The 26,886-nt window shown below is 39.9% G+C and overlaps 5 protein-coding genes across 5 annotated transcripts in view; 2 read left to right on the top strand and 3 right to left on the bottom strand.

The window, feature by feature from the left end:
• Window positions 1-1,853: 1,853 nt before the first annotated feature.
• Window positions 1,854-3,878, bottom strand: LOC140278715 (leucine-rich repeat, immunoglobulin-like domain and transmembrane domain-containing protein 2). The gene is made up of 3 exons (XM_072373787.1): window positions 3,844-3,878; window positions 2,812-3,593; window positions 1,854-2,641 (listed from the first exon to the last, which is right to left on the bottom strand). Exons 2-3 carry the CDS (start codon window positions 3,578-3,580, stop codon window positions 1,854-1,856), a joined length of 1,557 nt encoding a protein of 518 aa, XP_072229888.1. The 5' UTR covers window positions 3,581-3,593; window positions 3,844-3,878.
• Window positions 3,879-6,286: 2,408 nt separating this feature from the next.
• On the bottom strand, window positions 6,287-8,940 carry lrit1b (leucine-rich repeat, immunoglobulin-like and transmembrane domains 1b). The gene is made up of 4 exons (XM_072373480.1): window positions 8,822-8,940; window positions 8,033-8,493; window positions 7,513-7,818; window positions 6,287-7,379 (listed from the first exon to the last, which is right to left on the bottom strand). The coding sequence occupies exons 1-4, from the start codon at window positions 8,938-8,940 to the stop codon at window positions 6,313-6,315; spliced, it is 1,953 nt and encodes a 650-aa protein (XP_072229581.1). The 3' UTR covers window positions 6,287-6,312.
• A 5,439-nt stretch (window positions 8,941-14,379) lies between these two features.
• On the top strand, window positions 14,380-18,881 carry rgrb (retinal G protein coupled receptor b). Its single transcript, XM_072373146.1, has 7 exons — window positions 14,380-14,801; window positions 15,079-15,235; window positions 15,830-15,951; window positions 17,063-17,216; window positions 17,306-17,423; window positions 18,015-18,128; window positions 18,462-18,881. Exons 1-7 carry the CDS (start codon window positions 14,726-14,728, stop codon window positions 18,600-18,602), a joined length of 882 nt encoding a protein of 293 aa, XP_072229247.1. The 5' UTR covers window positions 14,380-14,725; the 3' UTR covers window positions 18,603-18,881.
• LOC140278195 (carbohydrate sulfotransferase 15-like) overlaps window positions 15,060-26,886 on the bottom strand; it is a 234,996-nt gene continuing 223,169 nt past the window's right edge. The window contains exon 9 of the transcript XR_011909182.1: window positions 15,060-15,071. The gene's annotated coding sequence lies outside the window, so the exon portion shown is untranslated. The remainder of the gene's footprint in view (window positions 15,072-26,886) is intronic.
• Window positions 24,042-26,685, top strand: slc18a3b (solute carrier family 18 member 3b). The gene has a single exon (XM_072373367.1). The coding sequence runs from the start codon at window positions 24,439-24,441 to the stop codon at window positions 26,005-26,007; it is 1,569 nt and encodes a 522-aa protein (XP_072229468.1). The 5' UTR covers window positions 24,042-24,438; the 3' UTR covers window positions 26,008-26,685.

Here is a 26,886-nt window from a genome sequence, read left to right as displayed (position 1 = left end):
TATATGTCATAAATATGAATTACACATGCCTGGTTCTTCAAAGTAACATATTTGTACCGTCTTTGTACTGTCTTGATTTTAAATAAATATTTGAAAAAACTGTCTGTGCTCCATTATATTCGGACTGAATAATGTTTTAATTAAATTCAGCAATCATATTAGTTGATCATTTTTACATACAATGGGATGTGGAAGTTCTTCTATGTCTCCACATTTCAATACTTCATCATATTCATTTGACAGCTAAAGATGCAACTCAGTTTATACGCGCAACAGTTATTCAACGCATTCAACTATAGGTTATGAAAAGTGCCAACACTTTCTAGCTGTCACACACAGTTTTATTCAATGTATTACATGTAAATTTGAGATACCAGTCATTTTAGTTTTTTTTTTTTGTCATTTTAGTCATTTTAGGATGCCAAGTCAGTGTGAGAAAGATTTGTATCATTTTGAGGAACAAAGTTACTGTTTCTGGTTTTTCATTATTTTTGACTGGGAAGGTTTTTGAGATGCTAAGTACAACTCAGTGGTTCTTATCATTTAGAGAAACTAGAAAAACAAGTCATTACTTTGACATACTTAGCTTATTTAGAGATTCTGAGCTGTTTCTTTGTTCGATGGAACCAAATCATCATGTTGAAAAGTAGCAAATATTTTTAGATAAGTTACAGTATGATGAGGGAAAGGCATATATACTTTAAGATACTATGTTATTTAAAAAAAACTTTTGACAAAAATGTTTGAGAAATATTTTTGAGAAACTAATGGATTATTTCTTGATACTAGATCATCAATTTTAAAACCTATCATTTAAAAAATTAGGTCCTTAACTGATTTCCATAGTTTGTTTCTCTGTAGTGACAGACAGCATCTCCTTACACAATTTATTGATGTCATACAAAGTACTATTGTATAACAGCTTTCTAATCTACCGTGTAATTAGATATTTTCATTAAAGTAAAGGATCTGAGAACCTCTTCCACAGCAGCTCAAAGCATTGCACAATATTTCTCTTCGTTGTGTACTTACAGTTAAATGACTTTATGATTTTTATGCCTGTTATTTACTGTGCAAACACAGTGAGCTTGGAGCTCACTATTAAATGGAAATATCATGTCCTGTTGACTGGGATTCAGATAGAAAATCATTCTAATCTGCTTACCAGCGTATGCATAAATTCATGAGAAAACACTGCTTATGTAACAAATCCTCTGAGTGATTGTGTTGGAAATCTGTCTACGTCTCAGCATTTGCCTTCACTTTAATCCACATCAAAAACATTTCATTCTAATACAAGACAGCATATTTGGGGTCTGTAAAAAGAAAACAATGATTCAGCCCTGAGTGGAACACAGTGCCCTATAAACTCACATATGGTACACATTATCGTAATTTATTTGTAATAAAGAAATATATGTTACTGCGGGAGAATCTACTAAACCCACAGTCATTTTTATCTAGGAATGCTGTATCAAAACTTTAAGAAAAACTTTATTCAAATATATTTTCTTTTGTACATATATATAACACTCTCCCTATATGATGGAAGAAAGGCGTCTTCATTTTGAGCTGCTTATTCAAAAAGAATTACATATTTTCTTTTTTTTTTAAAGCCCCAGTTTGTGCCTCCTATGCATTAGTTTAACAAATTACACATTTTCAAGTAATGTTCAAAATAATTTAGCAAACTTAAGTTTTTTCCACCTAGATGACAGAATATCCTGTTTGCTCCATGAGAGAAAAAATTGACGTTACTGTTTGGAAAAGAAAAGGCACAAACTGTAGCTACACTTAAAACTGACATAATTTACAAATACATATATATATATTTACATTATTTGACTTTCACATTAGTACAGATGAGCTGCACTTCCTCCTTTGCACCTATCTTCAGACTTCCGTCTCTTTATTGGCTTTTCCTTTGAGTCCCTGCACAGGGCTTCATCGCTAGCTGCCTGCAGGCTGTCGAAGGTGCCCTGCCTGTCTGTTCCCTGCATATTCTCCTCATGCATCCTTCGCTTCCTCCAAAGATCTATGCAGTGACCCACGCAGTTGAACTTGGCATCTGTGGTACATGCATACATACCAGCTGGCACCGCCAGCACCATGGCACACACAATGACTATAATATGAATTAGTCTTTCTCTCTGCTCCAGCTCACTCATATCACTCCCTGTGACAAAAACAATACACTGGCCCTCCCTGGGTGGGTGGTTCTTCATGGTGACACACACCTCATATTTGGTGACAGGAAGCAGGTCGCTGACTGAGTAGCTGTTGATGCCAGGGCCGATGTAGATCATCTCTTTCTTGGGTGAATCATATTTTCCAAAGTGAATAGTAAACCATGTTTCTGTAGGGTTTTCTGTGGCTGCATGCCACTCTAAGGTGATGCCATAAACTGTCTGCTTGGCGATGCGGATATCAATGTGGGCATTTTCATCGGATGACAGCATGGGGACAGGTAAAGAAAGAGGAACTGAGGAGTTGTGGGAGCTGATGTTGACTGTAAATCTGACAGAGGAGTTGCCAATGAAATTGTTGGCCATGCAGGTGTAGACTCCTCTGTCTGCTATGTGAATGGTGGGAATCACCAGCCGGGAAGTAACAGTTTCTTCATCTATCTGAGTCTGTGTTGCTGCAAAGAGAAAACAGAGCATCTGAGAAAATAGCATTTCAATCTGATGATTTTTTTCTTTGGCTAAAGACATAGTTAGGCTTCACTTGCCTTAGAGTTCAAAGTAGACCCAATTAAGTGCTCCCTCAACAGGTTCACAATGGATAGTTGTGATAAAAACAGAAACTTACTTGCAAATCCTCTTAGAATTTTCAGGCTGTATATCCACTGAATGGTTGGGTCTGGTCTGGCCTGGACTATACATGTCAGTGTTGCATTTGCTCCAAGAGGTAGACTGATGTTAGTCACTCGCGCAGAGGCCACTGGCTTCATGCATGTTTTCAACTGGATCTCATGGAAAAACTTGTTAGCTTTGGTGGCTGGGCCTGAACACATCATGTAAGAGTTCATCAGAATGATGGGAGGGCTGACCTCCCTGATGAATTCAACAAAGCCTTTGAGGCGGCAGTCACACAACCAGGGGTTGTCATGCAGTGCCAAAACTACATTGGACACCATCCCTTCTTTTCCCCATGCTTTCTCTGCTGTTTGATACAGAGGCCAATTAATAAAGACTTCTTTTGATATAATGCTAAGCTGATTGAAGGATAAATCTAAGTAGGTCAGTGCAGGTAAGTGTCTCAGTGCATGTTCAGGTAGCACATCCAGTCGATTGTGCTTCAAATCCAAAATCTTGAGTTTTGGTGTGTCCTGAAATGCCGTCCATGGTACGGAGGTCAGCTTGTTTCCTTGTAGCCTCAGCTCAGTCAGATTGGCGAGTCCCTCCAGGCTTTTGATGTTCATCAGGGTGATCTCATTAAAATTCAGCCAAAGAAACTCCAAGGCATTAACTAGAGAAAAGGAACCCCGAGGTAACTCAGTAAGGTGGCAATTTTCAATACGAATTTTCGTGAAGTCATCAGGGATGTCCTCTGGGATTTGTCCCATGGAGGTTTCCATACATAGTAAAGATCTGGATTGAGAGACAGGACATTTGTTGACAATAGAAGCTAAAGATAAATACAGTCTCTCTTCTATACACAGCTTCTCATGTAGTATATGCGGCATTTGCACAAAATCATTGATGACATTATAACATTAGGTTTCGTACATTTTTGTCTCATGGCTTGCACTTAAAGCATAGATTAACTTGTTCAAAACAAAGGTCATGACTAGCATATAACCAGCTTGCTAAGGTCTCTGTAGTTTCAGTGGTCACTTACTTCCCCAGGTTATCATTTGTGCAGGAGCAACCCGACAGACAAGTTGAGAATCCAGGGATGATGATAGAAAATACCAAAGCGATACCTAATGTGAAACAAAAGGCATCCATGTTCCTGGACGAGCATGTGAAATAGGCCTGTGAGGGCAGGACATGCGTATCGCCTGCATAGAAGAAAGCCTATTACCTTAATCTTCATTGACGTAATGCTTAAGACATCAAATGACATGTGAACATAAGAAAGGTGTATTTATAGTGATGGTCCACTTTACCTAGAAAATATTGTTACATCAACTCAAAAACACACGTTTTGAACATTTCCCCCTCACAAAGGCTCAGTTAAGAGTTCTGCAAAGTTATATTGGGTAGTTTTGGAGTTCTTCATCCAGGTATGCCCCTGAAATTAATTGTGTCAGTCTTAATATATTAATTCCTTCCCGGCGCAGCACCAACATAACAGGAGACCCATCTATGTTAAGTGGGCCGGAGGCCGTCAGGCTTAGCATCGCTGGGAGGGAGGGCTGCAACTAGACAGATGTCTGGAAAGGACTGTAATCTGACCTCAATAATCTGAACGTTGGTTGTCTCTCAGGTTAGTAAAGACCGAGTCAGCATATGAAGCAAGTGTGAAGGTAGAAAAACATCTACGGCCCTTGAGATCCAGTTTCTAAAATTTCTTCTCTTATGACTGAGCTTTTTATAGAGGTGTATTTTGATTTAAGTGGGAACTGGATTAATCTGATGTTCAGTAATGCAGGTTATCTCTCAGTTATCTGATCATTTTGAGACATTTGCCAAATTGCTTTATATTTTTAAATATTTTAGTCTAGTCTGCTTGATAATATTTTCACTGAGAGGACCCCCCCCCACACACACACACACACACTTTAACATAATCACCAGATAGATGCATACTCTAAGTGCTTTGACATATTTTATTTTTATCAGACTATCAGAGTCTTATTGATACTTTATCTATCAACATATATACAAGTCCTCAGACTTCTACTGAAAAGCTGTCCTTAGCTGGAAAAAGCACAGCTGAGGTTCAGATGAGCAGAATTGTTTTTGCTTGCAGGTCCTAAACTTCAAAAAGCAGAGGATTAGAGCTTCAGATTCTTCCATCCGTCCATTTTCTATATCCGCTTAATCCAATTTAGGATTGGGGGGGGCTGCAGCCTATAGCAGGTGTCATTGGGCGAGAGGCAGGGTACACCCTGGACAGGTCGCCAGTCCATCACAGGGTCACATAGACACAAACAAGACAAACAGCCACCCATGCTCACAGTCACTCCTAGGGATAATTTAGAGTCACCAATTAACCTAACATGCATTTTTTTGGACGGTGGGAGGAAGCCGGAGTACCCAGAGAGAACCCACGCATACATGGGGAGAACATGCAAACTCCACACAGAAAGGCCCCAGCTAGTAATCAAACCTGGAACCCTCTTGCTGGGAGGCGACGGTGCTAACCACCACACCACCATGCAGCCCATCTTCAGATTAATCCAATGAAAAATTAACTGTTTAGACCAAGTTCACGGCACTCGATCCAATGTTGCAATATTTCTCTAAAAGTTACAAATGCAACCTCATGGTGGTGCTAGAGAAATCAAGATCACTAAAACTACAAAAATTAATATTCTGGAAACATTCATACCTGAGCCAGATTTGATGGCAGGATATTCTCTTATACATTTCAGCTGCTTTCATTTGACGGTGAATAACAAACCGCCTTCCAATTACACTTTACTATACATAATAAAATCTGCATCAGTCAAAAATAACAAGGATCTTTATTAAAAACATATATTGCTCCTCTGCAATGGCAAGGAAAACGCTCGTCAGCATGAATCGTTATAAAAAAAGATATTTATTTTCAGTTGTTACATTCAAACATACACATATCTCAGGTTACAAGTATTTCCATGTTATAAAACGTATTGTATTTAAGGTTTCTGACCCAACAGTAAACCTGGCACATTAACATCATACCGACATACAAAACAGACTAAACAGACTGTTGGTTCTCTAAACACTTTCTGTTTTAAAGATTTCAACACAAAGCAGAAGTTACATCCTGAAACAAAAGAAAGACAATTGACTGGGTTTATGAGTGTTTAGGGCATCAAGACAGATTTTTCTGTAAAACATCACCTTTCAAAGTGCATGATAAATAAAAAATAGCATTTTTCTCATTTTTACATCAATGTTAAAACAATGTTATTATATTTATCTTCCCTTTTTTTTTTTTTTTTTTTTTAGCTTTCAACCAAATGAGTTGAGTTGAATTTGTTTCTTCAAGGCTGTGAAATAATCTCATAAATCCAGCGCTGAATAAGCAGTCTCTGAAGACCCTTAAAGGAGGATCATTTGAGTCTTGTGAGTCTCTGAGCAGCTCTGTGCTCTATCTATCAACTTCACAGTCATAACAAAGTGCATCTTCTAAAAACTGAGGTTCTGTTTGGTTTTAGCAGAAGTACTCATTCGGTGGCCCCTCAGTCCTGGCTAAGGCCTCTGAGTCAACGCTTGACCTCGCTGATAACAATCTGTTGGATTCATCGGGGTTTAGCCGGGTCAAATACTCACCCTCCATCCCTTTAGCTTTGCCCCCAGGGCTGAGAGTCTCAAACGTGACATAGGAGTCCTGAATTTCTTTTGATTGTCGTCCCATCATCTTTTGGCAGCGTTTCTTTAGTGCCCCACAGCAAACAATCAGTGTCAGGGGGACAGCGATCACACATGCCACTGTTATCACCACTACATTAATGAGCTTCTGCGTGGCACTGGCACTGGCAGCCTCGTCAGTTGAGAAGATTACACACTGCTCTTTTTTTGGGATCAGACCTTTGACGCAGACACAAGAAATGTACTTTGTCTTTGGCACAAGGCCTTCAATAGTGATTCGGTTCTTTCCAGCGCCCACATTGATGCGATGCATGTCCCTCTCACCAAACACAGCATACAGAATACTGAATTCTGTAATGTTCGTCGCTGTAGGAGCTCGCCAGTTCAAAGAGACGGTGTGGTCAGTGTCTCCAATCACCTTTACCGAACGCACCACCCTCTTCTCAGGAGCTTGTAAGGATGAGGTATTGCCAGCTAAGTTACTCAAAATCTCCTGACCCATGTCCAACGGCTTCTGGGGGCTTGACCCTTTGCCTTGTCCTTGAGAAGCGTCATCAGAGATGCTGTAGCTCTCAATCTCGTACTTCCCAGTCACACCTTTGCCATTAAGAGGTTCAATGATGGGCTGGGCAGCACTGCTGGTAGGTGGGGGAACATATCTGGCGATGAGTTTCTCCTGGTATGCCGCTCTTCCAATGCCACCAGCCTTCTTTCCTCTGCCTCTCTTGGAGACGCCGCCAACTGCTTCCTCTGATCGCATGGAGTCTGTGATCACCAAAGAGATGACGGCGTCTGCGGTGCCCACAAAATTGGTCGCTTTGCACACATATTTCCCAGAATCTCTGTAGGAGACAGCGGGCACACTAAGAATCGACCAAATGATGCCTTCCTTTGAAATCTCTTCCTGAACTGAAAAACAAAAATGCCCACACAGTTAAACAGATTGAGACATAGAACATTATACTCATTGACATTTAGGCTTTTACACAAATAGATGTTGCTCTCGTCTCAGCACATTTGGAATTAGATGAGGAGAACTCACCAGTGCCGTTCATTTTCTTGCCGTCAGCACGGCTCCAGGACAGCTCAGGAATGGGGACTCCCACGGTTCCACAGCGCAGCAGGACATTGTTGCCCAGTGAGCTCCGAACACGAGCCACAGCCGTGTGGACCCGAGGAACCTGGCACCTCTGCAGCTCCGCCTCAGTGAAGAAAACCCCAGATAGACTCTCTGGATCTGCACACTTAAGCCTAGTATCAATAAGAGCCACGGACGATGAGGGGGATTTCTGAAACTGAACCAGATCGTACAGTCGGCAGTCACACATCCATGGGTTGTCATGGAGACCTGCAGAAGAACCAAGATTTACAAAATAATGTCAGTTTGTGCAAAACTGGGTCCTTGTAAGACCAAGACCTTGCATTTAAGAGTTAAAGAAAATCAGAATTAGTCAGGCAGCTTGACACACAACATCTCTAATTAGACTAACCCCAGGCTGAAAAAAGGCCGCTTTAAAAAGAAAAGTTTCCAGTGTCTTAAAATATCACAGCATGATCCTCACCCAGAATTAGTTTGGAGGAATCTGAGTCTTGAAAGGGCTTTACACGCAGCCACATGGTGAGAATCTCAGCAGGAAGGGTTGTGAGACTGTTGCTGGATAAATCCAGATAGGTGATGTTTGATATATACTTGGTGGCTGAGGTGGGGATGGTGGAGATCTTGTTGTTGTGCAGGTCCAGGAGCCTCAGGATTGGCATGTCTGTCAGGGATTCCCAGGGGAAGGAGGTGAGCAGGTTTCCGTCCAACCTGAGCTCATCTAAGTTGTAGAGACCTCGGAAACTGTCGGCATTCAGTGAATTCAGTGAATTAAAAGACATCCAGAGAAACTCCAGATTGTTGAGGTAGTGGAAGTTATTGGCGGTGATGTATGTAATTGCTGTCTTCTCTATACGTATTTTTGATGTGTCAATGGGGTAATTTGGAGGGACCACAGCAATCCCTGGATCATTGCAGAGTACACTCCTGCCAGAAAAGACAAAATGATAATTAATCTTTATGTGACACTATGTAGGAACAATTTTAAAGCTACTTTCCAACTAGACAGGTTTACAGAAGTGGATTAACTATTAAACTAGATACATGTTATGCATCTATTTAAAAAAAATAATAACATTTCAGTTTGAAGGGGAAAGTTTAACCTAACCTATTGTTCAGTAACAAGCAAAGGGGATTTCAAGTTAATCCCTCAATATACAGAGTGTGAGTGAACAGAGGAAAGCTTAAGTGAAATCTGTTTCAACGCTATAGACTCTGCGACACAAGTACTGAAAACAAAATTCAATTCAATTACCTTGCTTTAGATCCGTCGCTTAACTTGTGAAAGAAGCAACTGCACTGTGATGGACATGTAGAACTCGCTAAAGGAAGAAGAACAGCCATCCAAAATGCTGCAGTAATTTGTCGACTCATGTTTCCCTTTACAAGCAGCTAAAACGCTGCGAAACTAAACTACAATGGAATAGAAAAAAACAATAAATTTAGAAAAAAACAATCGGCGCTCAAACGCGGTCTAACGGGACATCGGATGCATCGTGGTGGTTTACAGGCTCGCAGCTAAACACTGTTCCGACTGGTCTGAATCCTCAGATAAAAGGGATAGGCAGGGATTAAAGGAGGACTTGAGTTATTTCCATTCACGCGATTAGGCTATTCTTTCCTTGAAGCTGATAGGCTGCACACTTTTCACTCTTTCTCAGAGAACCACTTTCCAAATAATTGATTGGTTGGTTAAATTAACTGTGCTGATCAATGTGACAGTTAAATCAATTGGAGTCTTCATCTGGACGAATTAAAATCCCCATGAAGGCAACACGAGTTAAGAACAATTGAACAGTTTTATTTCTATTATTTATGTAGCTTACATAAATGTGAAAGTGAGGAGGCTTTTACACAGCTTTGTTTCAATGTCTCCATATTACTATTTTCACCTTTTATCACAGTTAAATTCTAAAAAAAATAAACAAAAAACTGATGTAAAAGCAGATGGGTGCCCTCCAATTTCAGGTATTGCCTCAGAAGTTGCATATCCGCAAAATGTAGTTAATTCTAACCACCCATGGAGTTACAAAGCAATTAAAGGCCACCAGATGGCAGTGGAGATTTGATATGGGTGTTATTTTCTAAAAACATTTTTCTTTCCATTATCTTATATTTAGACATTCTGATTCCACGCCTAAGCAAAATGAAAATGTATGCAGCCCTCTTTATTTCTTTATAAACTATGATTACAGTGGAAAAACATAAACGTGTGTATAAAAGAGGGAAAACAGAATATAAGGTAATAATAGAGTTTGTACAATGTTAACAAGCTTGGAAGTCAGTGTTTGGTTCGAACACCTTTATTCTTCAACACAGCCTAAACCCTCTTAGTGTTTTTGTCATTTCTTTCAGAGGTAGTCAGGAGCTATGCCAAAGCTCTTCTTTTTCTTCTTTAGATTTTGGCTGCCTTTTGTTCTGTTCTCTGTCCAACACTGTCCTCTACGTATCCATTTTCCTTGAAGCATACCATGCTGAGATATGCTCAGTTATAGCCTAAGAGCTAATACAGGTAATCACCTGTTTGTACAAAATACTATTTCATTTCTGCCAAACTGTTAACATTTTTCATTGTTACACCTAAAGAAATTATCACCAATTAGTTTCTTTGCAACATGCTGCTAAAAACAATGTAACTACAAATACTTTTTCTTTAAATGGTTCTTTGCTGAGCTGTTTGTTATGTCAGACACAATACGGTTTCATCCCTCAACTTAGGTGTCTTTTTACGCTTGAAAGGTTCATAGGTCAGTGTTAAGTGGCTTAACAAAAACAAGCACAGATTCCTCTAAAAATGGTCAGGCACAATGACTGGCCTGAAACTGAGAGAGAGAGCAGCCAATGTCCACAGACAAACTTAGAAATACTGTCAGAAAGCCTGCAAATGACAAATTATGTGAGAATGATCTCCTGTTTTGGGTCTATGACTAAGTTAGCTGTTATGTTACAGTATGTATTTCTATCTCTCGTGGGGAACCGTGTCTGCTGCTTGTGACACACTTTGTGGATGATGCATGGGCTGCTACAGGGGATTTGAAATCCTTTAATCCTGTCATCTCTCTGTCCCATATTATTACATCTATGTTCCATTTCTTTCAGGAGGGCTGCCCCCAGATAGGACAACTTCAAACCCTGCACCTGCCCCCCCACCACACCACCCCTGCACAAACTTTGGTTCAAGGGTGATATGAGGGGCTGCCTTCAAAAACTGAATTTACAAACAGGGGTTGATTAGTTAAGAAATTAATTAATTAATTTGATAGGGGTTCACAGTCATCACTAAGGAAAGTGATGCACATTTGAAACCTTTTGATAATCTGACTTCTCAAGCCTTGTCATAACAATTTGCAGCTCCTGAAACTAGAAATAATAAAAGCCTATATGTCACGATTCATGGCTGGAATAGATGGAGGCATAGGACCTGTATGCCTGACTCACAAACAAATGTTCTGCCAGGGCAGGAAAAGCTCTGTGCAATTATAAAGAAACAAGAATATAAAATGCCAAGCAATGACACAGATCTGACAATGAACAAAAAAAAAAACGTAATACATATACTGAGGGAGCAAACAACTAACAAAAGACAGGTAGTGGTGATTAAAATGAATTAATGCAGGTGTAAAAAAAAAAAAAAAAAGGGACTTTACTGAAAACACAAGGAGTCAGGCTTTACAATATAAAACAGGAAGCAAGACCAACTATAGTATTAACAGAGCCACAAAAAGAAAAATAAATTTATACCCTTCAATATGACCATGGTATGGGCAAAAATACACTTTACAACACTGTTAAGTTCGTGGATGCCATTTTTACTCTTCTCGTGCAGTTCATCTTACGACCACATTATATCAATTATTCTATGAAGGTAATTATTAAAGGTAACCTTTACCTGCCTGAACAGAAAAACTCCACAACTCTGAACTCTGAGAGCTGTTCTTGCAAATGTGAGTCTGAAAAAGTCTGATGCACTTTAGAAACAGGTCCTATGGACTGACAAAATTAAGTTTTTGGCTGAAAAAGGCTAAACTATGTTCAGATGAAAAAGGGTGCTGATTTTTGTGAAAACACGAAACCTCCCCGAAAATATATTCTGACCATCAGTGTGTAACAGAGAAGCACCGCTCTTTTTGAATTGTTGCTGAAAAAGCAGAAATTCACCCAAAATGAAATCACCCTAAAGCACTATTACCTGGAAACAAGACTTGACTTAACCTATTTGTTATTTGCCTCTTTATGCCTTCGTAGGAATAAATAAAACCACTTTCATTTTGTCAACTTGCTCCTGAGCTTTGGTACGCATGCAACAGTGGAACCTTTGTTTTATTGCAAAACCAAAAGATTATGTTGGAGTTATTAGCTATTTGCCAATGGACTAATGTGTAACCACTGCAAATGTGTAAGCACGTCAGAAAAACAGACTGGGTATTCAGGTCACACATTTTTATTTATAGTGAAACACAATGAAGAAAGATTCCAAAAAGATGAGAAGAAGTTTAATGAGATATTACTTTAACAATGATCTCATAAGCCTGGCATTGACCCCAGTGAAGGATCTAATGCTTTCTAAATTCAATACTGTCCTCTGTTAGTGCAATGCTCACCATATTAGTTAACTTTTGATTAGGAGCTCTACATCTGGTATTTCTGGCAGCCAATCAGTCCACTGCATTTATGCTCTCCGTTGGGTCGGTTCAGACCAGCTCCAGTTTCATCACCCTCAGTCGCAGTAGCTTAACAGATTGTGTTATTGAATCTTTTGGATTGTGAAACTTAGCACTGTGTTGCTTTATGTTCTAGCCTGGCCTCACACTACAGCCTTAGTTTTTCGAACAAACTCATAACTCAGTGGCCATCTGTTTAGATTAGGGACAGCAGACATAATATTCTGATCAGATGCTCCAAATGAGATGTCGGGATTTCTGTCATCAGAGCAGCAGATGCAGCCATGTGCAATGACAATGCAGCTCTCTTTTGCTGCGTCCTCGGTCAGGACAATATGGGCAGTTTCAGAAAAGGGTATTATAAATCCATTGGGACACATTGTTACTACATAGTTAATGAGTTTGCGGTAATCTGTGCACAGATTAGTGGAGCAATCAGACTCTGCCCAAATGTTACATTTTAAAAGACTCAGGCTGCTGTAAGAACCTGAGGTCACTTTTCTACTGTCCTAGTTTTTCAAGGGTTATCTAAGGGACAGATAAATGTCAAAATCAATAAAATCCTGATGCCTTCATTGACTTTAATAACTCTTTTAAATCTTTTAGATCTTTTAGACTTGCAGTAGCTTGAAAGGTAAAACTGGATCTTTGGTATATAGGTAAAAAATATAAAGTAGTTATTTTTGGTTCAGTATTACAAAACACATATTAATCTACCTATTTGTGTGTTGATTGATAGACAGAAGAAAAAGTCCTCAAATGTGCTGAGCTGGTCTGACTAAAGAAGCCCAGAGCTATTTTCCTTATTATTATTCGACAATAATACGATAATACGACGATATTTGACAGCATCTGACTTTTTGTGCCAACAATCAGCAGCAGTCATGGGCTCCTCCTTATACACTGCTGCCTGTTGCACTCTGACTAAACAGGAGATGTTTAGGAGAATTGAAATTTTTTTTCTGGTCGTAGTTTCCTCAGGTGGTGGGGGTAAAGTTGGGGCCATGCAGAATAATTGCACTGTACTACTGTGCAGCCAAAGCTGCACAAACATGTTTATGCATTTAGCAGATGCTTTTATCCAAAGCGACTTACAAATGAAGACATAACAAGCTATATAAAGCTAACAATAAACTAAATAGAAGGAACCCACTAGGCCGACTCTGTCAGAGGTGACAGAGTAGAGATAGAGTGCAGGCATAGAGGGAAGTGCAGAAAGATAAAGTGCAGAGATAGAGGGGGTAGGTAAGTACAAGGTAAGTGTTACAATAGGAGATGCTCTCTGAGGAGCTGCGTTTTCAAGAGCTTCTTGAAGATAGACAGGGACGGCCCTGTTCTGGTAGCACTCGGTGGGTCATTCCACCATCGTGGGACGACACATGAAAAGAGTTTGGATTGTCTTAGGCGTGGTGTAGGCACTGCTAGACGACAATCCTGCGACGAACGGAGGGACCGAGTTGTGACATAAGCCTTCGCAAGAGCATTCAAGTAGATGGGAGCCGTTCCATGAAGCACATGACTGTAATAGAAGAGTGTGCTAAAAACAAAATTCATCATGAGAGGTGTGTAGAATGAACGTCCTTAAAATCCTGACTTAAGAATTAATGGGGTCTTTAAGAGTATTTTGGCTGCAATGAGAATAATTTTGTTTAGACAAAAAAGGGGTCAGTCAAAGACAAGAACAACTCTCCAGCTGTTGAGCATAGAGGTGGAGTTGTTGTGTTTGTTGCAGCCAGTAATACAAGGAATTTAACCAATGGAGGACAGAAAAGGCTCAACTGCAGACCATCAATTTCTGCTAACAAAAAAAAAAAAAAGAAGAAGAAGAAGACAAGGTAATTGTCCTTCATTCACCATAAAATGAACATTAATAACCTCAAGTTGAAAAAGTTTTAACTGGCCACAAAAAGCATTTACAAGCTGCTAATGCTTGGGTGCTAGTTAATTGATCATAAAGAATATCTTTTACTGAGGGCCACCAATCTGGATCAGAAATTCATTACTAAAAGTTTTATTTAAACTTTATCTCAATTTGCCAGTCGCACTTGCACATTTCGACCAGACGAACAAAAGTGAGAGCACTGAATGAGTCTATTGTACCATTAAAAGACAACATTTCCCATGTTCCCATTCCGTTCCCTTATCACACAAAGGCCGAAATAAGTAAACTAGTACAAGGGGAGGTTAGTTTCGTTCTGCTCCGCGTTTGAAATCCCAAAAGAGATTTGATTCCACAAACTTTGAACCTTTACTTCAAGTAATTTAGCAGCAAGGGCGCTAACTTTTTGTCATATAAGACTTGCAGAAAGTTTGTAGGGAGCGTGCTCGTTAGGACATTCCTCCGAGGATTGCAAGGAGGGTTAACCGAGATTAGTCCCTTTGTGCTTTTTCACGTGAAAGAGCCTTTAAAAGGGGATAGTTGAGCGAAGTCGGTGGCTCGATACGCAGCGAGGAAAAAGACTTGTGTTTTGTGCAGAGTTTAATTTGTACATCCAAACATGGGAGCATATACTTTACCGGAGGGATTCACAGAGTTTGACATGTTTACATTCGGCTCTGCACTTTTTGTTGGGGGTAAGTTGGCCGTGCAGCACAGGACGACCCGATTGTGCAGAATTTAAAGAGACAGTTCATTTGTGAAAGTGAAAGTTCAGCTTCTAAAACTTCTATAAAACGTTAAACACCGGCGTTCATGTCTGTTTTATTTAAATGTTTGATGTTTTATGTTCCATAGAATTTGGAATTGGTTCTTGATTATACAGACTGTGGTAACAGTGGTTTAATGTGAGTGGTAGTGGTAGGACTTGTAATGAGGTGTTAAGGAAAATCTGTCACTTGTATTCACTTTCAGGCCTGCTGGGATTCATCCTCAATGCCATCAGCATCTTGGCTTTCCTCACTGTCAAGGAGATGCGAACTCCCAGTAACTTCTTTGTGTTCAATCTGGCTTTGGCTGACCTCAGTTTGAATATAAATGGGCTCACAGCTGCCTATGCAAGCTATCTCAGGTATCAAACAGAAGACATACACTTTTTAAAGTTACTTTCCCTCTGTTGGCACTGTTCATGTACAGGAATGGCTGCTGTGCTTCTTTGTTGAATCCTTTAGAAAATTTGGTCCACAATTTGAGCATTTCCTGCTAAAGCTAAGTGAGCCTATAGGTTTCATAATTCAGTCCAATATTCAGAACGAAAGTCTTGCAAGCAAATCTGATTTGAAGTAAATAAACAAGGTAAAACAGGGGCTTACTTTGTTTTCACGGTCAGGTTCAACGATCAGTTAGAGCACCAGAGATGCTGCAGCCACTGACAGCATGAGAAAAATGGTCTATTTCAACATTAAAGCATGTGTACCTCTTATAGTATAGCACCAATATTAAATGATGAACCTGTTAATGAACATAAAATGGGTTATTTAACAGCTAACTATTTAGGCCACTTGTGATGCAGAGTTGTGAGTGGGCTTTATTTCACCAGCCAAAAAAAATTTGAAGCGGTGGGTTAATCCAAAGTGGCGGCTGAGATATCCTCCTGCTGCTCTGTGTGTGTATTAAAAGAATGCAGTAAGCTGGAGTGTGACACAAGTTTCTTTGTCCTCTCTAGGTACTGGCCCTTTGGTCAAGATGGTTGTGCCTATCACGGTTTCCAGGGGATGATATCAGTGCTGGCCTCCATCAGTTTCATGGCTGCACTCGCATGGGACAGATATCACCAGTACTGCACCAGTGAGTGAAAGAAACGACCACAGCTGCATCAGAAAGTACATTTCAGATGAAGTTTCTGCCTATGGGGATGCATCAGTAAACATCACAACAAAAACATTCACTGTTTGTCCCACACAAGCCAACTGGCGTATCCTCAAACTCTTCACAACCAGATATTTCTTCCGATCCAGTTTTTTGACCTGGTCAAACAAAACTCAGCTGACAATGAATTTATCAGCAAAATTTATGATTCCAGATATTTGCTCCACTTCTTCCAGATTGGGCACTTTTGCTCATTCTGCTTTGTCGCACACAGTAAAAAGAGCTCACTTCAGTCATATATGACTGCATTTTCAAAGTAAGCCTATGTTGTTTAGACTCTGTAATATATAATAAATATCTGGAACCAGAACCTCGATGTTACCATGTCAGATGAGCGATGAGCATGCATAGCACATTAGACCTCGTACTTACCTCCTTTTTATGTGAATGCTGCAGTCAAATTGAGTGCAAGAATAGAATAGGTTCAGATTTTGTACAGACTGCTTTTCTCCTTCGTGCAAGATTAGCTAAGGTACAGCCTGACAGAATTGATACTTGAAATGATATAAACTGGTACCTGTTGCATGCTCATGTTTTTGTCATGATCATAAAAATCAGGTTTCTTGAATAGAATATAAAGGGTGTGGGATGCAAATTTAAATGTATGTACACCTTCCTTTAAAAATACAATTCTACCATCTGGAAGATGAGATCAATCTGCAGTTAAGGAATAAGGGCTTTAATTTCAGTGTTGATAACCTTATCTCTTTGCATGGGAGAAAAGGTAGCATAATGCTGTCTTGACAAGAGTAAATTGTCTTGTCAATTGTCAATTATCTTCAATAAACTATAAATGTTTATGGATAACTTGCAGAATTCTTCTTTTCCAGGCTACATCTTCAGTGCACAGTCACTGTAGGGTTGTTTGTGTAATATCAGAGTTTTAACATCTACAGACAAGATGCATCATTTATTGTAGATTGTAGAGTTACAGTTAATTAAATGTTCAAAGTAGATGCAGTTTAAAAGTGAACAGGAATTACTAAAATCTATTAATCTGTGTCTAAAATAGCATGTTTTTATTCTGCAGGACAGAAGCTCTTCTGGAGCACGACTATAGTGATGAGCACCATCATCTGGGTTCTCTCCATCTTTTGGGCTGCTGTTCCACTAATGGGATGGGGTGTCTATGACTTTGAGCCTATGAAGACATGCTGCACACTGGATTACACTAGAGGGGACAGGTAGAAATAAATGAATATAGGAATTACACAGAAGCTATGCTCTGAGTTGTATGTAGCATTTTTACAACCGTTTACCATATGTCTTCCAGGGACTATATGACCTACATGCTAACTCTGGTGCTGCTCTACCTGATGTTCCCAGCTTACACCATGTTCTCATGTTATGATTCCATCTACAAACATTTTAAGAAGATCCATTCCCACAGGGTAATGCTGCAATTTCCCCCAAAGTTCACTGTGCCAGAACGCTTAACAACAACATACGGTTTGCTGTTTCTAAATTATCAGTGTTGCCTGCAAAAAAAAACAATGTTATGTTGAAAGTATAGTTTATGGCTTCCTTGCCTGGAGTCTGGTGAGTCTTTGGTCTTTGCACTATATACTAAGCCACAGTCAATAAGATATTTGTATAACTCAATTTAAAGACAGGGGAAAACTGCCATCCCGCTAGATAACTAGCATACAGTTAGTGACTGCCACACAAATAACAAAACACATGGGTGTAGTTTGACCATGTGTTTTACTTTCTGGCAGGAAAAGTTGCCAAAGCATGCTTACTGGTATGATACGATCTATTTTAACACAATTGTAATGCAGGCTAATAGCTTTGGTTTAAGCAACTTTCTCCAAGCTAGCAGCCAACATGCTAAAAAGTGATGATGTTGCATCTACTGTTGACACGTCTTTTACAGTATTTTTTCATTTTTGGGGGGCATTTTCTTTTAAGCGAGTATCATTTGTCACAGGGCCGAAATAAGACTCCTTCTGAAACGTCCTTTTTTTTGTCTGTTTGTGTAGTTCAACACCACTTTGCCCTTGAGGGTGATGCTGATGTGCTGGGGCCCCTACGTCCTCATGTGTATCTACGCCTGCTTCGAGAATGTAAAAGTCGTCTCTCCAAAGCTACGAATGGTGAGCACAACATTTCCTTTCATGCAGTCCAGCACGTTGTGAGGAAAATGATTTAAAAACAAAACTGAGGAGCTCCTTTTTTTGTTGAGTTAGCTCATTGGATTATTGCACTTTATTATAAATTGTGTTTTACTTTTTTACATTCTTACCTGTTTGTTGTAAACATTTGTCAGTTTGACTCAGTGTTTCATGTCATGTGAGACTTTTATTTATTTTATTTTTTTTTTTTTATAATGATGTCAACATGTTACTGGAATGAAAGCTAGAATAAAAGCTCAAGTTGAAACTATCATGTAAGTTAGCCCAAACTAATGGAGATACTTTTCATTCCAGGTGCTTCCAGTCATTGCGAAGACAAATCCTTTCTTCAATGCTCTCCTCTACTCATTTGGAAATGAGTTTTACCGTGGCGGCGTTTGGCACTTCCTCACTGGACAGAAGATTGTTGAACCTGACCTTAAGAAGTCAAAATAAAAGAAAACTCGGCGTGTTTGAGCAAAAATCCAAAATTGTTATCTGCTCTTATGATAGGTACCTCAAACTAAGATACTAAGATGTTGTAAAGTAAACATTATTGGGCCTGTACAGTTACTCTATTCACCCCGTTGAGACGGTAAATGAAACTCAGGACACTCTCTGTCCGAGGCTACCACACATCCTACTGGGTAGATGCTTTTTAAAACTCTTTCTACAACAACTTGTCTTCTTCCGTCCACATTTAACATTCACAATAAACAAATGCTGCTGCTCGTCTGCTCTGTGCTTTGTTGTCAAGCCCTTCCTTAACCGATTTACAGTAATGTAAAAGAAGCCTGTGCTACAAAAGACCAACCAATTACCAAACAGCTTAAACAATTGTGCGTTTGTTGTGTACACTGGTTGCAGTGATGTAACTTTTATTTAAGGGGAGGAAGAATTTAGTGTGTTAAGACTCTTATTATGCAATTATGCTACACCTGACACAAAGTGTGCTTGATTACTATTTCAGGTACAGTGGCTGTTTGTTTATCGATGAGCCTTTATTGTAGAATACATTGGTAGATAATGTGGTATTTGTTTGTAAAATCTCCCACAATCTTACCTCCAGCTAAAATGATATTCAGCAGCTTTTTGACCTGCTCTCTTTACACTTTTTATTGTGCAAAACAAAAGTAGAGCATTTTCTAGCGAAGAGACATTGCAGACTAGCCATTTCTCTCCATACGCATGGAAAAGAAAGACCATTGTGTGTGAAGACTTGCTTAAGGGGTGAGATATCAAACTGTAAAGACCTTTAGATTAACCTCAACTAAAATGACAGCAGAGAGGGGGATTTAGTCTCTGCTGACACTGACCTGGCAGCACCTAAACTTGCTATCATGCCATTCTGTTTATTGTTTTCTTCTAAGTTGGGTGCAGAGAAAGCTGTTGTCTGAGCAGCAAAATAAACCCACTTCAGAAATAACCCACACAAGGACACAGTCTCTATCACAGTAACCTCAGTCAGCAGGTAAAATCCTGTTAACGTCAATGGCGGCTCAACTTAGAAGAGGAGTCAGCTCTAATGAGGAATCACACAGTATTAAGAGTCCTGAAAGTCCACAGCTTAGAAATTCCAACTAGACAGGAAAGCAGCTCCATCTTAACTGTGTTATTGCAAGTTAATCATCAACTTAAGAGTCAAAGCAAGTAGTCTAACAATTTTAAAATAATCTCTAATAAACTCTGACAGACTTTAGTAATCCATTGAACTTTTCTCTGCTTTTCAGTTGGATGCTTTTAAAACTGTTGGATTGGTCTCCATGAAATTAGGCACAATAATATGAGATTCGGGACAGTTCACTTAAACTTTAATTTTTGTGGTGACATTACCATTTGTGTCAACTGAACTTTGAGCCTTACTGCTCTTCAGCCAGTGTTAGCATGCTAACAGCATAGACTACACTTTTGAATTTATACCCATATTAACAAGATCATTAAGGTTTAGTCAATTTGTGTATTTTTCTGAAGATCTGTCACAGAATAGGCTGGAAGTAAGTTAGAAAACTGAAGGTGGAAAACAACAATTGCCCCGATGAGAAGCTGACTCTTGAATTTCATCACTGAGCCGACTCCTCACGTCAATATCCCTCCAGCACACGAAGAAGCTGCTCATTAGTGGATATTACATCTTGGGTACAATCACATCCTTACTAAAATGTATCCTGCTCCTGTTCTACCTGTACTCATGAGGGATTTTCTCGGCAGAGACTGAAGAATCCAACAGATTACCATCAAATTCTAAGAAGCAGCAGTCTTTTTAACTGGCTGCTGATTGCAAAGAAGGGGGTGTGTGCACCAGTGATCTAATTTTATCAAAGCTGCAGATGCAAACACTCTCACAGAGGGGAGAATGACATGTCACACAAAGATTAGGCCTTGTTAAGCTTCCGACACAGTGTACAAATAAGTAAATCTGGATTCAACCCCTTTCATTCAGTAGAGTAGGGATTTAGGCTAAGTGAGGGTATCTTGACTGTGCTTTGATGGTGTAAATGTCTGAAAATAATGGAAATTGGCCACAGTAAAAAAAATGGATAGATGTAGCAGCACCTTTAGAAATACTGAGCTCCCCAAATGCTGCGCCACTCAGCTGACGAACATTTCAAATTAGGTCACAATATACTCTCACCTCACCTTTTTGTGGTCTACATAGTTCTAACTAGCAACTTCTCTCGACGTGATCAAAAAAAATTCACATCAATTCATGTTCAGATAATGCTGCAAAACTGTCAAACTGAAGCAAAACGGTGAAAGAACTCATCAGTCAAGTTCTCACCATTACGTCATTTTTGGATTTGACTTAATTTCACGCTGTCCAAATGTAATAATATATAATAATATTATTATTACAAAACTATACAATGCAAAAATAATAATTGTGTCCTGAAGTTAGATAGAAAAAAAATACAGTTTCACCTCCTAAATTACTGATCAGTCTGTGCTGATTAGATCCACAAGAGCTATCCTATATTGAATGAACTTAGATAATGAGTTTGTTTACTTGTGAGGCAGACAAAGCCGGACCTGGGTGAGATCTACTTAGAGAAGAAACAAAGTTCAGAGTTAATCCATTATACATTGCACATTACAGTTCATGGGTCAGATTATCTCACAAACTGGAAGGAGATATTATGAAAACCATGATCTGAAGCTTGGGTATATTTTACATAACATTGTTTGCATTTAATCTCAAGTGATATTGGTTTCTCTTTTTTTTTTGTAGAAATTTTCATTTCAGTGCACCGTAGAGTGAGTCAAAGATATTACATGATTTTTCATGACATCTTGTCCAGGGAATTAGATCCTGTTTACATCCTTAGACATATACGGAGCTCTTCACTTGCTCTCATTCATTAGAATCCCCTCTCACATTGTCGTCATGTCAGAAGTCATCATTCTTGATTCAACCCAGAGGATCAAGTTGAAACTCTTGAATCCGCCAACATACAATAATGAGTTAGCAGAGATTATCCATGCAGTCACATCATTGCAATGTGACGCACATGATAGAGGAATAGATATGTATTTTAAAAACCCGTAGCGTGGTCACAGTATAGCAGTAAAATGTATAAAAGGATTTATGTACTGGCTGCTTCTGTGCTAAGCCTAAGTCATTAGTGAAATTGGGCAGTTATTTCCTGTGACGTGTTAATCCTCCTATCGGTGTAACCGTACAGCCTTTTCTGCTTCAGATAATCCACTGACCGCACTGTCCACTGAGAGCAGTGTTTGATGTAAACTACTGCTTCAAAACTACTGCAACAGGTCACAGAGAAGCATTGAAACGCTGTTTTTGTTGCTAGTTGTAATTTTATGGTGATATCAAACAGTGGTAGAAACATTAGCAAGCTATGTATTGGGACCTATTTGAACATGACCCTAAAAGCACACAAGTACTAAGCAATAATTCTTTCCAGAGTTGAGCTGGAAAACATACCTGATAAACTGACATTTAATCCAAACTTATATTTTTTCTTTTTCTGTTATTTGTCAAGTACTTTTACTACACTTAAATTACAATTACTTAATTGTTGCTTGGAGTCAACAGTGTCTAATTCCCATGTTTTAAAGTGGGTAACAGTATACTTTCAGACTGTGTGCGTTTGTTATTTGCCAGTCATCACCACCCTCTGCTGGCAAAATGCAAAATATTTTCTTTGGAAATACAATTAATTTCCCAGCAGTTTTCTGTTAGGAAAAACCTGCATCCTGGTGTTCACTTGGATGTTACTTTGAGACTTACCATTTATCTAGAATTTCTGCAAAACAGTCAACACACACACGACCCCTCACATGGCTCTCAACTCAACAGCAGCTCCATACAGTAGCAGCCTAAGAACGGCTTGAAGAGCAGGGCATAGAATCTGAAGTGTTCACCTGGCCCCCAAACTCTTCCGATACCAAACTGATGGGATGTGATGACCCAACAACTCTCCGGGCATCATGTTACTTGACACTGCAAAACACCCTCAGATGTCCTCAGTCCAGATCCTGAGCAGTCTGAACTCTTTTGTTTGCACGAGGACGAACTACTCAGTAGCCTATTAGGTGGATGACCATAGGATTATTGCTCATCTATGTATATTCATAGTTATAACACGATACTTGAAATTGAAAACGGAATCTGCGTTTTGTTAATGGTACAATAAAACAAAAACAAACAAACGTAAACGAGATGCAATGAACTGTTGAAGTAAAAAAAAAGCATTATTTATTATAATCACGCAAGAAATTTTGTCATTTTAACAATTAGGTTATAATCTTGCAATTTGTTTATATCGTGTATACAGAAGGTGCAACATCGATTTCTGTTGTTTTATGTACCTGTTAATTCTCTCCACTAGATGTCACTGATGTCTAAATTAATATGGATCTGTACTTCGCAGTGTCCGTGTTAGACAAAATAAAAGCTTCATACTTATCAGTCTTATATGTTAATATACAAATTTTACCATGATATTGATCACTGTCATAAGATTTTAGGGCTAATTTTTAATGACATTTTTTTCCTTCTCTCACAAATCGTGCAAAAGGAAGAAGAAAAGAGGAAGACAAAAAATCCGCTTGTTATTTCTTTGGTGATGCGAACTGTTCACAGCTTTGTGCTGCTGAAATTTCCTGAGCACTTCCAGCAGCGGGTCCGAAAGGTCGTGTCCGGTGAACAGTCACTGAAGACTCCGAAAGTCAATATGATAAACTACAACGTTTCCTTACACTTGGTGAATATACTGGCTTGAGTATTTTGGCTTTGATAGTTTTCTTTAACAGTGCGTCAGAAATGTCCCAATATGTGTAGAAACTAAATCAGTGGCCAATACACTGAGTTCTATCTATCTATCTATCTATCTATCTATCTATCTATCTATCTATCTATCTATCTATCTATCTATCTATCTATCTATCTATCTATCTATCTATCTATCTATCTATCTATCTATCTATCTATCTATCTATCTATCTATCTATCTATCTATCTATCTATCTTTTTTTCAAGTAAACGGTTCACAACTCATGTTGAATGAGTGAAATTGAATAAATGAATGAATGTGATAATACATAGGGTACTTTTTCCGTTACACTTATTTCAAAAACCATACCCTGGACACAAGAGTCTTAATCCCCCTTTTCGTTGTCGTTGTGTTCACATGCTGCCATTGGTTGAAATGATTCCTGCTACTGTTGGAAATTAGCATAAAGGAGGAAAGTGGTGAAGGGATCCACTTGGGGGCAAACTGGTGATGCGTCACAGCTCTGGGTGAAAAGGGGAGACAAAAAAGGGACGAAAATAGCGTCGAACCAGCGGGTTAATGTGCACCAATGGCCACAAGTCACCCGTGGTCTCAGAGCAGTGCTGGAAAGTGCCACAGGTGACAGAAGGCATGAACACAGGGACACAAGAGTTTGAGCGTCCAAGAGTATGTATCGCTAATAAGTGACAATAATCTCTGCAAGCAAAAACTTTGCCATGTAAGGACAGTGACAAAAACCTCTGCAAGGTGCAGAAATTCTACGCTTTCACCACGTCACTTCTCAGGAGATCATGAAACAGCATCGGATGCAGCTGAGCCGACGACAAGTTTAGGAAACTGAAGAAAGACATCTTCACCGATGAAGCAGCCAAGTTCATCTGCGCCTCTTCCTTTACGCACAGGCGAGGTGAGGACGGAGAGCATCACATCAATTCAGAAAAAACAGCAATGACTCACCCGAGGTGTTGAAAGATCGGCAGAAGACGAGAGAAGCACAATTTAAAATTTGAACCGAAATTCATTTAAAGAAAAAGCACACCATGGATGGAGAAGGAGGGTCGTCCGGGCTGGCCAAATCAGCCGCCTTAAAACTGTCCGAGATGGGGGAAAGAACCAAGCAGCTGGGCACCGCGATGAGGGATCCTCACCAGCAAAGACGGATCATATTAGTGATTGTTTGCGTGGCTCTCCTGCTGGACAATATGCTCTACATGGTAATCGTGCCAATTATTCCAGACTATCTTGCTGATCTGGAGAATGAGCAGTCGGAGCACGTCCACGTAGTGATGCACCCCAACAGTTCAGCAAACAGCACAAGTCCAGATAAAATCAACAAAGACGATTTAGATGTTCAGATAGGAGTACTTTTTGCATCCAAAGCCATCCTCCAGCTCTTAGTTAACCCACTGTCGGGAACTTTCATAGACCGGGTCGGATATGATATCCCTCTTTTAATTGGACTCACTGTCATGTTCGTATCCACCTGCATATTTGCCTTTGGGGAGAACTACGCGACCCTCTTCGCGGCCAGAAGTTTGCAAGGTCTGGGGTCTGCTTTCGCGGACACATCTGGGATCGCGATGATAGCCGACAAATACACGGAGGAGGCTGAGAGGAGCCGGGCGCTCGGCATCGCTCTGGCGTTTATCTCTTTCGGGAGTCTGGTTGCGCCTCCCTTCGGAGGTGTCCTGTACGAGTTTGTGGGCAAAAGAGTGCCCTTCATCGTGCTCGCCTGCATTTGCCTAGCGGATGGCTTTCTGCTGCTGACGGTGATTAAGCCCTTCTCCAACAGGACTAGAGAGAACATGCCAGTCGGTACCCCCATATACAGACTCATGATCGACCCCTACATAGCTGTCGTGGCCGGGGCGCTGACAGTGGCCAACATCCCACTTGCCTTTCTAGAGCCCACCATAGCCAACTGGATGGAGACCACCATGCACTCCTCTCAGTGGGAAATGGGACTCACCTGGCTGCCTGCTTTCTTCCCTCATGTTCTCGGTGTGTATATAACAGTTAAATTGGCAGCACAGAATCCACATTTGCAGTGGTTCTACGGAGCTTTAGGTATGGTTATAATAGGTGCGAGCTCCTGCACGGTTCCGGCATGCAAAACTTTCGGGCAGCTTATCGCCCCGTTGTGCGGCATTTGTTTTGGAATTGCTCTGGTAGACACCGCCCTACTGCCGACACTTGCCTTTTTAGTTGACGTGCGTCATGTTTCTGTGTACGGCAGCGTTTATGCTATAGCAGATATCTCCTATTCTGTTGCTTACGCTATGGGTCCTATAGTTGCCGGGCATATAGTACACACTCGCGGTTTTGTACAACTTAATCTGGGTATGGGTCTCGTCAATGTGCTTTACGCACCAGCCCTGCTGCTGCTGCGCAACGTGTGGCAAATGAAACCGTCCTACTCAGAGAGAGATAACCTGTTAGACGAAGCACCGCAGGGACTTTACGACACGATTAAGATGGAGGAGAGGAGAGCTAAAAAGAAGGGCTACAGTTCGGCAGGGAATTGCCTGTCAGTAGATGAAAATGGGTTCGACCCCTTCAAAGCACAACGGTCCGTGTCAGAGGAGTCGTCCGGTCCGGAGTTCACTTAGACCGGTCTGACCGCGATCCGAAACCCCGTGGAGTTTTATAGCCTGGATGAGGCAAGTACTAATCTAGTGATTTAAACTTTTATGTATGTGCTGATGCGCAATATAAAGACCCAGTCACCAAAATCATGATTGTGTGACCCGTTTTCCAAGGTTTATTTTTGTCTTTTTTTATTCACTGTGATTTCATTGTGTCAAACAAATCTATTTGGCGTTTGTTATGGATGTATAACTGAAGTTTTTGTGAGAGATTTTAAGCAACTCTTAAATTTATGTGTGTATTACTGAGTGTTATAAAGATATATAAATAGATCAATGTGCGTACAAGATTATGTGGGACCAACTATAAGCAGCACAAAATAGCCTATATTTCTAGTCTCTGAGGAAACTTTTTTTTTCCTAATTGCACATCAAAGGCCTCTGTTTCTTTCACTCTTTTTACGGGTTATCGTGAATTTATTTATTTTTTAACTGTGTGGGCCTGCTCGGTATCATTTTTCGTTGTTTGAAGGTAACTGTATCAAATTGTACATATGTGGATATAGCACAATATTAATTGTTTACGTGGATCTCTATAAAATGTGTGTGTGCGCGATCGCTTGTGTGTGAGGGGAACTTTTTGTCAAGACGTCGCCATTCAAGTCAGTCTCCTTAAAATGAACAAATATGTATTCATTTTAACAGTGGTGGTTTTAATAAATGTCTTTGGATCTGTGTGACAGTCGTGACTTTGTTTTCATTCCAAAGAAACGAGGAAAAAATAGAACAGAATATTTTCTTTGAGACGGTAAAGAGATTCAAATTCCGCATTTGGCTTCAAGAATAATTCACCGCATACTCCACAAGACATGTATTTCCTTGTGTATGAACCGCAAGAAACAT

Source organism: Leuresthes tenuis, unplaced genomic scaffold, assembly GCF_036924035.1.
Source record: "Leuresthes tenuis unplaced genomic scaffold, fLeuTen1.0.hap1 SCAF_20, whole genome shotgun sequence".
Classification (NCBI taxonomy): domain Eukaryota; kingdom Metazoa; phylum Chordata; class Actinopteri; order Atheriniformes; family Atherinopsidae; genus Leuresthes; species Leuresthes tenuis.
The sequence above is the reverse complement of the archived record's forward strand: the minus strand, read 5'-3'. Positions and strand labels throughout refer to the sequence as shown.

Bases quoted from the DNA above. Each gene is read 5' to 3' on its own strand.
- LOC140278715 (XM_072373787.1), bottom strand. From the start codon at position 3,580: ATGGAAACCTCCATGGGACAAATCCCAGAGGACATCCCTGATGACTTC. The intron at 2,642-2,811 runs GTAAGTTTCTGT...TTCTCTTTGCAG, and splicing joins AATTCTAAGAGGATTTGCAA to CAACACAGACTCAGATAGAT.
- lrit1b (XM_072373480.1), bottom strand. From the start codon at position 8,940: ATGAGTCGACAAATTACTGCAGCATTTTGGATGGCTGTTCTTCTTCCT. The intron at 7,819-8,032 runs GTGAGGATCATG...GTTCTTCTGCAG, and splicing joins TTCCTCCAAACTAATTCTGG to GTCTCCATGACAACCCATGG. The intron at 7,380-7,512 runs GTGAGTTCTCCT...TTTGTTTTTCAG, and splicing joins CAAGAAAATGAACGGCACTG to TTCAGGAAGAGATTTCAAAG.
- rgrb (XM_072373146.1), top strand. From the start codon at position 14,726: ATGGGAGCATATACTTTACCGGAGGGATTCACAGAGTTTGACATGTTT. The intron at 17,424-18,014 runs GTAATGCTGCAA...CTGTTTGTGTAG, and splicing joins AGAAGATCCATTCCCACAGG to TTCAACACCACTTTGCCCTT. The intron at 18,129-18,461 runs GTGAGCACAACA...TTTTCATTCCAG, and splicing joins TCTCTCCAAAGCTACGAATG to GTGCTTCCAGTCATTGCGAA.
- slc18a3b (XM_072373367.1), top strand. From the start codon at position 24,439: ATGGATGGAGAAGGAGGGTCGTCCGGGCTGGCCAAATCAGCCGCCTTA.